This window comes from Oncorhynchus kisutch, unplaced genomic scaffold (genome assembly GCF_002021735.2).
Source record: "Oncorhynchus kisutch isolate 150728-3 unplaced genomic scaffold, Okis_V2 scaffold4014, whole genome shotgun sequence".
NCBI classification, from domain to species: domain Eukaryota; kingdom Metazoa; phylum Chordata; class Actinopteri; order Salmoniformes; family Salmonidae; genus Oncorhynchus; species Oncorhynchus kisutch.
The window spans coordinates 133,266-145,000 of record NW_022265959.1 but is presented as its reverse complement, the minus strand read 5'-3'; the positions used below and the strand labels follow the sequence as shown (position 1 = coordinate 145,000).

Below are 11,735 nucleotides of genomic sequence, written 5' to 3'. Positions count from 1 at the left end.
CTACTACTACTATAGTGTTCCATACATATCAGATTACTACTACTACTACTACTATAGTGTTCCATACACATCAGATTACCACTACTACTACTACTATAGTGTTCCATACACATCAGATTACCACTACTACTACTACTATAGAGTTCCATACACATCAGATTACCACTACTACTACTAGTGTTCCATACACATCAGATTACCACTACTACAACTACTACTATAGAGTTCCATACACATCAGATTACTACTACTACTACTATAGTGTTCCATACACATCAGATTACTACTACTACTACTACTATAGTGTTCCATACACATCAGATTACTACTACTACTACTACTATAGTGTTCCATACACATCAGATTACTACTACTACTACTACTATAGTGTTCCATACACATCAGATTACTACTACTACTACTACTATAGTGTTCCATACACATCAGATTACTACTACTACTACTATAGTGTTCCATACACATCAGATTACTACTACTACTACTACTATAGTGTTCCATACACATCAGATTACCACTACTACTACTATAGTGTTCCATACACATCAGATTACTACTACTACTACTATAGTGTTCCATACACATCAGATTACCACTACTACCACTATAGAGTTCCATACACATCAGATTACCACTACTACTACTATAGTGTTCCATACACATCAGATTACTACAACAACTACTACTATAGTGTTCCATACACATTAGATTACTACTACTACTACTACTATAGTGTTCCATACACATCAGATTACCACTACTACTACTATAGTGTTCCATACACATTAGATTACTACTACTACTACTACTATAGTGTTCCATACACATCAGATTACCACTACTACTACCACTACTACTATAGAGTTCCATACACATCAGATTACTACTACTACTACTACTATAGTGTTCCATACACATTAGATTACCACTACTACTACTACTATAGTGTTCCATACACATTAGATTACTACTACTACTACTACTACTACTACTACTACTACTATAGTGTTCCATACACATCAGATTACCACTACTACTACTACTATAGAGTTCCATACACATCAGATTACCACTACTACTACTATAGTGTTCCATACACATCAGATTACCACTACTACAACTACTACTATAGAGTTCCATACACATCAGATTACTACTACTACTACTATAATGTTCCATACACATCAGATTACTACTACTACTACTACTATAGTGTTCCATACACATCAGATTACTACTACTACTACTACTATAGTGTTCCATACACATCAGATTACTACTACTACTACTACTACTATAGTGTTCCATACACATCAGATTACTACTACTACTACTACTATAGTGTTCCATACACATCAGATTACTACTACTACTACTACTATAGTGTTCCATACACATCAGATTACTACTACTACTACTGTGTTCCATACACATCAGATTACTACTACTACTACTACTATAGTGTTCCATACACATCAGATTACCACTACTACTACTATAGTGTTCCATACACATCAGATTACTACTACTACTACTATAGTGTTCCATACACATCAGATTACCACTACTACCACTATAGAGTTCCATACACATCAGATTACCACTACTACTACTATAGTGTTCCATACACATCAGATTACTACAACAACTACTACTATAGTGTTCCATACACATTAGATTACTACTACTACTACTACTATAGTGTTCCATACACATCAGATTACCACTACTACTACTATAGTGTTCCATACACATTAGATTACTACTACTACTACTACTATAGTGTTCCATACACATCAGATTACCACTACTACTACCACTACTACTATAGAGTTCCATACACATCAGATTACTACTACTACTACTACTATAGTGTTCCATACACATTAGATTACCACTACTACTACTACTATAGTGTTCCATACACATTAGATTACTACTACTACTACTACTACTACTATAGTGTTCCATACACATCAGATTACCACTACTACTACTACTACTACTACTATAGTGTTCCATACACATTAGATTACTACTACTACTACTACTACTACTACTATAGTGTTCCATACACATCAGATTACCACTACTACTACTACTACTATAGTGTTCCATACACATCAGATTACCACTACTACTACTACTACTACTACTACTACTATAGTGTTCCATACACATCAGATTACTACTACAACTACTACTATAGAGTTCCATACACATCAGATTACCACTACTACTACTACTACTACTACTATAGTGTTCCATACACATTAGATTACTACTACTACTACTACTATAGTGTTCCATACACATCAGATTACTACTACTACCACTACTATAGAGTTCCATACACATCAGATTACTACTACAACTACTACTATAGAGTTCCATACACATCAGATTACTACTACTACCACTACTATAGAGTTCCATACACATCAGATTACCATTACTACAACTATAGTGTTCTATACACATCAGATTACTACTACTACCACTACTATAGAGTTCCATACACATCAGATTACCACTACTACTACTATAGTGTTCCATACACATCAGATTACTACTACAACTACTACTATAGAGTTCCATACACATCAGATTACTACTACTACTATAGTGTTCCATACACATCAGATTACTACTACTACTATAGTGTTCCATACACATCAGATTACTACTACTACTATAGTGTTCCATACACATCAGATTACCACTACTACCACTATAGAGTTCCATACACATCAGATTACCACTACTACTACTATAGTGTTCCATACACATCAGATTACTACAACAACTACTACTATAGTGTTCCATACACATTAGATTACTACTACTACTACTACTATAGTGTTCCATACACATCAGATTACCACTACTACTACTATAGTGTTCCATACACATTAGATTACTACTACTACTACTACTATAGTGTTCCATACACATCAGATTACCACTACTACTACCACTACTACTATAGAGTTCCATACACATCAGATTACTACTACTACTACTACTATAGTGTTCCATACACATTAGATTACTACTACTACTACTACTACTACTATAGTGTTCCATACACATCAGATTACCACTACTACTACTACTACTACTACTATAGTGTTCCATACACATTAGATTACTACTACTACTACTACTACTACTACTATAGTGTTCCATACACATCAGATTACCACTACTACTACTACTACTATAGTGTTCCATACACATCAGATTACCACTACTACTACTACTATAGTGTTCCATACACATCAGATTACTACTACAACTACTACTATAGAGTTCCATACACATCAGATTACCACTACTACTACTACTACTACTACTATAGTGTTCCATACACATTAGATTACTACTACTACTACTACTACTACTATAGTGTTCCATACACATCAGATTACTACTACTACCACTACTATAGAGTTCCATACACATCAGATTACTACTACAACTACTACTATAGAGTTCCATACACATCAGATTACTACTACTACCACTACTATAGAGTTCCATACACATCAGATTACCATTACTACAACTATAGTGTTCTATACACATCAGATTACTACTACTACCACTACTATAGAGTTCCATACACATCAGATTACCATTACTACAACTATAGTGTTCTATACACATCAGATTACTACTACTACCACTACTATAGAGTTCCATACACATCAGATTACCACTACTACTACTATAGTGTTCCATACACATCAGATTACTACTACAACTACTACTATAGAGTTCCATACACATCAGATTACTACTACTACTATAGTGTTCCATACACATCAGATTACTACTACTACTATAGTGTTCCATACACATCAGATTACTACTACTACTATAGTGTTCCATACACATCAGATTACCACTACTACCACTATAGAGTTCCATACACATCAGATTACCACTACTACTACTATAGTGTTCCATACACATCAGATTACTACAACAACTACTACTATAGTGTTCCATACACATTAGATTACTACTACTACTATAGTGTTCCATACACATCAGATTACCACTACTACTACTATAGTGTTCCATACACATTAGATTACTACTACTACTACTACTATAGTGTTCCATACACATCAGATTACCACTACTACTACCACTACTACTATAGAGTTCCATACACATCAGATTACTACTACTACTACTACTATAGTGTTCCATACACATTAGATTACTACTACTACTACTACTACTACTATAGTGTTCCATACACATCAGATTACCACTACTACTACTACTATAGTGTTCCATACACATTAGATTACTACTACTACTACTACTACTACTACTATAGTGTTCCATACACATCAGATTACCACTACTACTACTACTACTATAGTGTTCCATACACATCAGATTACCACTACTACTACTACTATAGTGTTCCATACACATCAGATTACTACTACAACTACTACTATAGAGTTCCATACACATCAGATTACCACTACTACTACTACTACTACTACTATAGTGTTCCATACACATTAGATTACTACTACTACTACTACTACTACTATAGTGTTCCATACACATCAGATTACTACTACTACCACTACTATAGAGTTCCATACACATCAGATTACTACTACAACTACTACTATAGAGTTCCATACACATCAGATTACTACTACTACCACTACTATAGAGTTCCATACACATCAGATTACCATTACTACAACTATAGTGTTCTATACACATCAGATTACTACTACTACCACTACTATAGAGTTCCATACACATCAGATTACCACTACCACTACTATAGAGTTCCATACACATCAGATTACTACTACTACTATAGTGTTCCATACACATCAGATTACTACTACTACTATAGTGTTCCATACACATCAGATTACCACTACTACTACTATAGAGTTCCATACACATCAGATTACCACTACTACTACTATAGTGTTCCATACACATCAGATTACTACTACTACTACTACTACTACTATAGTGTTCCATACACATCAGATTACTACTACAACTACTACTATAGAGTTCCATACACATCAGATTACCACTACTACTACTATAGAGTTCCATACACATCAGATTACCACTACTACTACTACTACTACTACTACTACTACTACTACTACTACTACTACTATAGTGTTCCATACACATCAGATTACTACTACTACTACTACTACTACTACTACTACTACTACTACTACTATAGTGTTCCATACACATCAGATTACTACTACTACTACTACTACTACTACTACTATAGTGTTCCATACACATCAGATTACTACTACAACTACTACTATAGAGTTCCATACACATCAGATTACCACTACTACTACTACTACTACTACTATAGTGTTCCATACACATTAGATTACTACTACTACTACTACTACTACTATAGTGTTCCATACACATCAGATTACTACTACTACCACTACTATAGAGTTCCATACACATCAGATTACTACTACAACTACTACTATAGAGTTCCATACACATCAGATTACTACTACTACCACTACTATAGAGTTCCATACACATCAGATTACCATTACTACAACTATAGTGTTCTATACACATCAGATTACTACTACTACCACTACTATAGAGTTCCATACACATCAGATTACCACTACTACTACTATAGTGTTCCATACACATCAGATTACTACTACAACTACTACTATAGAGTTCCATACACATCAGATTACTACTACCACTACTATAGAGTTCCATACACATCAGATTACCACTACTACTACTATAGAGTTCCATACACATCAGATTACCACTACTACTACTATAGTGTTCCATACACATCAGATTACTACTACAACTACTACTATAGAGTTCCATACACATCAGATTACCACTACTACTACTATAGTGTTCCATACACATCAGATTACTACTACTACCACTACTATAGAGTTCCATACACATCAGATTACTACTACTACCACTACTATAGAGTTCCATACACATCAGATTACTACTACAACGACTACTATAGAGTTCCATACACATCAGATTACTACTACTACCACTACTATAGAGTTCCATACACATCAGATTACCATTACTACAACTATAGTGTTCTATACACATCAGATTACTACTACTACCACTACTATAGAGTTCCATACACATCAGATTACCACTACTACTACTATAGTGTTCCATACACATCAGATTACTACTACAACTACTACTATAGAGTTCCATACACATCAGATTACTACTACTACCACTACTATAGAGTTCCATACACATCAGATTACCACTCCTATTAATACTACTACTACTATAGTGTTCCATACACATCAGATTACTACTACTACTACTAAAGAGTTCCATACACATCAGATTACTACTACCACCACTATAGTGTTCCATACATATCAGATTACTACTACTACTACAACTATAGTGTTCCATACACATCAGATTACTACTACTACTACTACTACTAAAGAGTTCCATACACATCAGATTACTACTACCACAACTATAGTGTTCCATACACATCAGATTACTACTACTACAACTATAGTGTTCCATACACATCAGATTACTACTACAACTATAGTGTTCCATACACATCAGATTACTACTACAACTATAGTGTTCCATACACATCAGATTACTACTACAACTATAGTGTTCCATACACATTAGATTACTACTACTACTACTACTACTACTATAGTGTTCCATACACATCAGATTACTACTACTACTACAACTATAGTGTTCCATACACATCAGATTACTACTACTACTACTACTACTACTACTACTATAGTGTTCCATACACATCAGATTACTACAACAACTACTACTATAGTGTTCCATACACATCAGATTACTACTACTACTACTACTATAGTGTTCCATACACATCAGATTACTACTACTACAACTATAGTGTTCCATACACATCAGATTACTACTACTACTACTATAGTGTTCCATACACATCAGATTACTACTACTACAACTATAGTGTTCCATACACATCAGATTACTACTACTACTACTATAGTGTTCCATACACATCAGATTACTACTACTACAACTATAGTGTTCCATACACATCAGATTACTACTACTACTACTACTACTACTACTACAGTGTTCCATACACATCAGATTACTACTACTACTACTACTACTACTCCTACTACTACTACTACAACTGTAGTGTTCCATACACATCAGATTACTACTACTACTACTATAGTGTTCCATACACATCAGATTACTACTACTACTACTATAGTGTTCCATACACATCAGATTACTACTACTACTACTACTACTACTACAACTACTACAGTGTTCCATACACATCAGATTACTACTACTACTACTACTACTACTACTCCTACTACTACTACTACAACTGTAGTGTTCCATACACATCAGATTACTACTACTACTACCACTACTATAGTTTTCCATACACATCAGATTACTACTACTACTACCACTACTACTACAACTATAGTGTTCCATACACAACAGCTTACTACTACTACTACTACTATAGTGTTCCATACACATCAGATTAGTACTACTACTACTACTATAGAGTTCCATATACATCAGATTACCACTACTACTACTACTACTACCACTACTACTACTATAGTGTTCCATACACATCAGATTACTACTACTACTACTACTACTATAGTGTTCCATATACATCAGATTACTACTACTACCACTACTACTACTATAGTGTTCCATACACATCAGATTACTACTACTACTACTACAACTATAGTGTTCCATACACATCAGATTACTACTACTACTACTACTACTATAGAGTTCCATATACATCAGATTACTACTACTACCACTACTACTACTATAGTGTTCTATACACATCAGATTACTACTACTACTACTACTACTACTACTACTGTAGTGTTCCATACACATCAGATTACTACTACTACTACTACTACTACTACTACTACTGTAGTGTTCCATACACAACAGATTACTAATACTACTACTACTATAGTGTTCCATACACAACAGATTACTAATACTACTACTACTATAGTGTTCCATACACATCAGATTAGTACTACTACTACTACTATAGAGTTCCATATACATCAGATTACTACTACTACCACTACTACTACTATAGTGTTCCATACACATCAGATTACCACTACTACTACTACTACTACTACTATAGTGTTCCATACACATCAGATTACCACTACTACTACTACTATAGTGTTCTATACACATCAGATTACTACTACTACTACTACTACTATAGTGTTCCATACACATCAGATTACCACTACTACTACTACTACTACTACTACTACTATAGTGTTCCATACACATCAGATTACTACTACTACTATAGTGTTCCATACACATCAGATTACTACTACTACTACTACTACTACTACTACTACTACTACTACTATAGTGTTCCATACACATCAGATTACTACTACTACTATAGTGTTCCATACACATCAGATTACCACTACTACTACTACTACTACTACTACTATAGGGTTCTATACACATCAGATTACTACTACTACTACTACTACTACTATAGTGTTCCATACACATCAGATTACCACTACTACTACTACTACTACTACTACTATAGTGTTCCATACACATCAGATTACCACTACTACTACTACTACTACTACTACTACTACTACTATAGTGTTCCATACACATCAGATTACCACTACTACTACTACTACTACTACTACTACTATAGTGTTCCATACACATCAGATTACCACTACTACTACTACCACTACTACTGTAGTGTTCCATACACATCAGATTACCACTACTACTACTACTACTGTAGTGTTCCATACACATCAGATTACCACTACTACTATAGTGTTCCATACACATCAGATTACCACTACTACTACTACTACTACTACTATAGTGTTCCATACACATCAGATTACTACTACTACTACTACTACTACTACTACTACTACTACTATAGTGTTCAATACACATCAGATGTAGTTTCTAACCATACTGTAACACACCCAGTACAGAACTAACTAATGATTTATTGTTTTAAATATTGGGTTAGTGTTGTTGAACACTGGTTTAACCAAACAAACATCAGGCTGTGTGTGTAAGATAACCTTGAAGATCTTTACTGGGCTTGTATAGATTGGACTGTTTGTTTATAGCTCGGTCCCACCCAGAGGTCATCAGTGGTTTAGCTTTTAAAAACTCAAGGCTCCTAAATGGATGTCATCGCCTTGAGTCTAACAGTCATTTTGACCATGTCTTTTTTCCTCATGACTTTACTCAGACCTGTCTGTGTCCTTGTGTCTTTCAGAACACCAGAACCATGTAACCTGGGTACCAGTCTGTCTGTGTCCTGACTATCTGACTCCATTTAATAAACCAGACTATCTGACTCCATTTAATAAACCTGACTATCTGACTAGATTTAATAAACCTGACTATCTGACTCCGTTTAATAAACCTGACTCCATTTAATAAACCTGACTATCTGACTCCATTTAATAAACCTGACTCCATTTAATAAACCTGACTCCATTTAATAAACCTGACTATCCGACTCCATTTAATAAACCTGACTCCATTTAATAAACCCGACTATCTGACTCCGTTTAATAGTATAGTAGTAAAACCATGTGCAATCAAGACTGACTAAGATCAAGAAATGGTCACGAGGAGAAAATATCAAATCAAATGAATTAAATCAGACCATAGTAACACCAGCCATAATGCACCATAGTAAGCTGTAAAACTCTGTTTACCTGAGTCATGTCCTCTGATATCTCCACTGAGGGGATCTCTCTGCTGTGCAGGCCAATGGGAGTGGTAGTGTGTTCACTACAGTGTCCCGTGTGGTCCTGCAGCTCCAAGTCCTCTGTCCCTGATCCCCCTCCAGCAGAAGCAGCTCTCAGTGCATGGTTCTCCTCTGACAGGTCCTCCTCCTCATAAGGAGCAGCACTGGGTTCACTACACACCGACTCCTGGGACGTCCAGTCAGCCTGGTCCACCGGGACACTCAGTCGGTTTAGAGCAGCGTCGCTCCCAGCACTCCCAGCCGTGTTAACGGTGTGAGAGCTAGCACCTCCTCCCTGCCTTCTGTCTCCAACAGTCTTAATGGTGAGAGTGTTGGGGCTGCTGTAGGTCTGGTAGTCCTGCTGGGCCAGGGAGGAGGTGGGGGTGATGTCTGGGACAGAGGAACTCATCCTGTGGTTTAAGACATGTTCTGGACACACCTCAGTCTTACTGGGGTTCTTCCTGCCCCGTCGGAGGGTAGAGAGGAGGGGCTGGGCGCGATGCCGCAGGTGGGACAACACACCGGACTTCTTAGAAGGGGAGTCCATGGTGATGAGCAGGAAGAGGAGGAGAGGGTGTTGATAGTGCTCTGAAGTCTATCTAGGGTTTAACATCCATCACTGAAAGCTGTGAAATAGAGAGACAGGAAGACGCAATTAGACTGAAACCAAACTGTGAACTGTATGTTGGTCATCATTACCAAAATCACATTTTCACTGGTTAGTAGCTAACTACGAAAACTATCTACCGACTAAGACTGAGGAGCAGAGAAGAAGTTGATTATTAGATCAAATACAAGGTCATGTTTTACATTAGATCTAGTTCTATGACTGCATTCACCATGAGATGAGGGTGTTCAGCAGACTAAACCTAATAGATTGTATTGGCTGTCGTTCATGTGACATCACAGCAATCTGGCCCCTGGATATTCTTCCATCCTTTCACATGTAAACTATATGTGTGTCATCATCCCACCACTGACAGCAGTCCCAATAGTTCCCTATTACAGTAGTCAAACTAGAAAGACAAAGTACAATAGATTAATCAGTTGATAAGAGCTCAACTTATTATGGTGCTAACCTCTACCTCTAGTCTGATATCACTGCTGTATCCTGCTAACCTGCTAACATCTAGCCTGATATCACTGCTGTATGCTGCTAACCTCTACCTCTAGTCTGATATCACTGCTGTATGCTGCTAACCTGCTAACATCTAGCCTGATATCACTGCTGTATGCTGCTAACCTGCTAACATCTAGCCTGATAACACTGCTGTATGCTGCTAACCTGCTAACATTTAGTCTGATATGACTGCTGTGTCCTGCTAACCTGTTAACGTCTAGCCTGATATCACTGCTGTATGCTGCTAACCTGCTAACATCTAGTCTGATATGACTGCTGTGTCCTGCTAACCTGCTAACATCTAGATTTATATCACTGCTGTATGGTGCTAACCTGCTAACATCTAGTCTGATATCACTGCTGTATGCTGCTAACCTGCTAACATCTAGTCTGATATGACTGCTGTGTCCTGCTAACCTGCTAACATCTAGATTTATATCACTGCTGTATGGTGCTAACCTGCTAACATCTAGTCTGATATCACTGCTGTATCCTGCTAACCTGCTAACATCTAGTCTGATATCACTGCTGTATGCTGCTAACATCTAGCCTGATATCACTGCTGTATGCTGCTAACATCTAGCCTGATATCACTGCTGTATGCTGCTAACATCTAGCCTGATTTCACAGCTGTATACTGCTATTATTGATCAATATTATTATTTGACTTTTCAGATCGCCCAGTAGTGCTATTTG

At 36.3% G+C, this 11,735-nt stretch overlaps 1 protein-coding gene across 2 annotated transcripts in view; it reads right to left on the bottom strand.

Annotated features, from left to right (window-relative positions):
- Positions 1-11,735, bottom strand: part of LOC109886638 (multiple C2 and transmembrane domain-containing protein 2) — a 122,607-nt gene that overhangs the window by 67,275 nt on the left and 43,597 nt on the right. For both annotated transcript variants that reach the window (XM_031821764.1, XM_031821765.1), the window contains exon 2: positions 9,888-10,545. In XM_031821764.1, coding sequence (XP_031677624.1) covers positions 9,888-10,466 — 579 coding nt within the window. In that variant the 5' untranslated portion in view covers positions 10,467-10,545. The remainder of the gene's footprint in view (positions 1-9,887; positions 10,546-11,735) is intronic.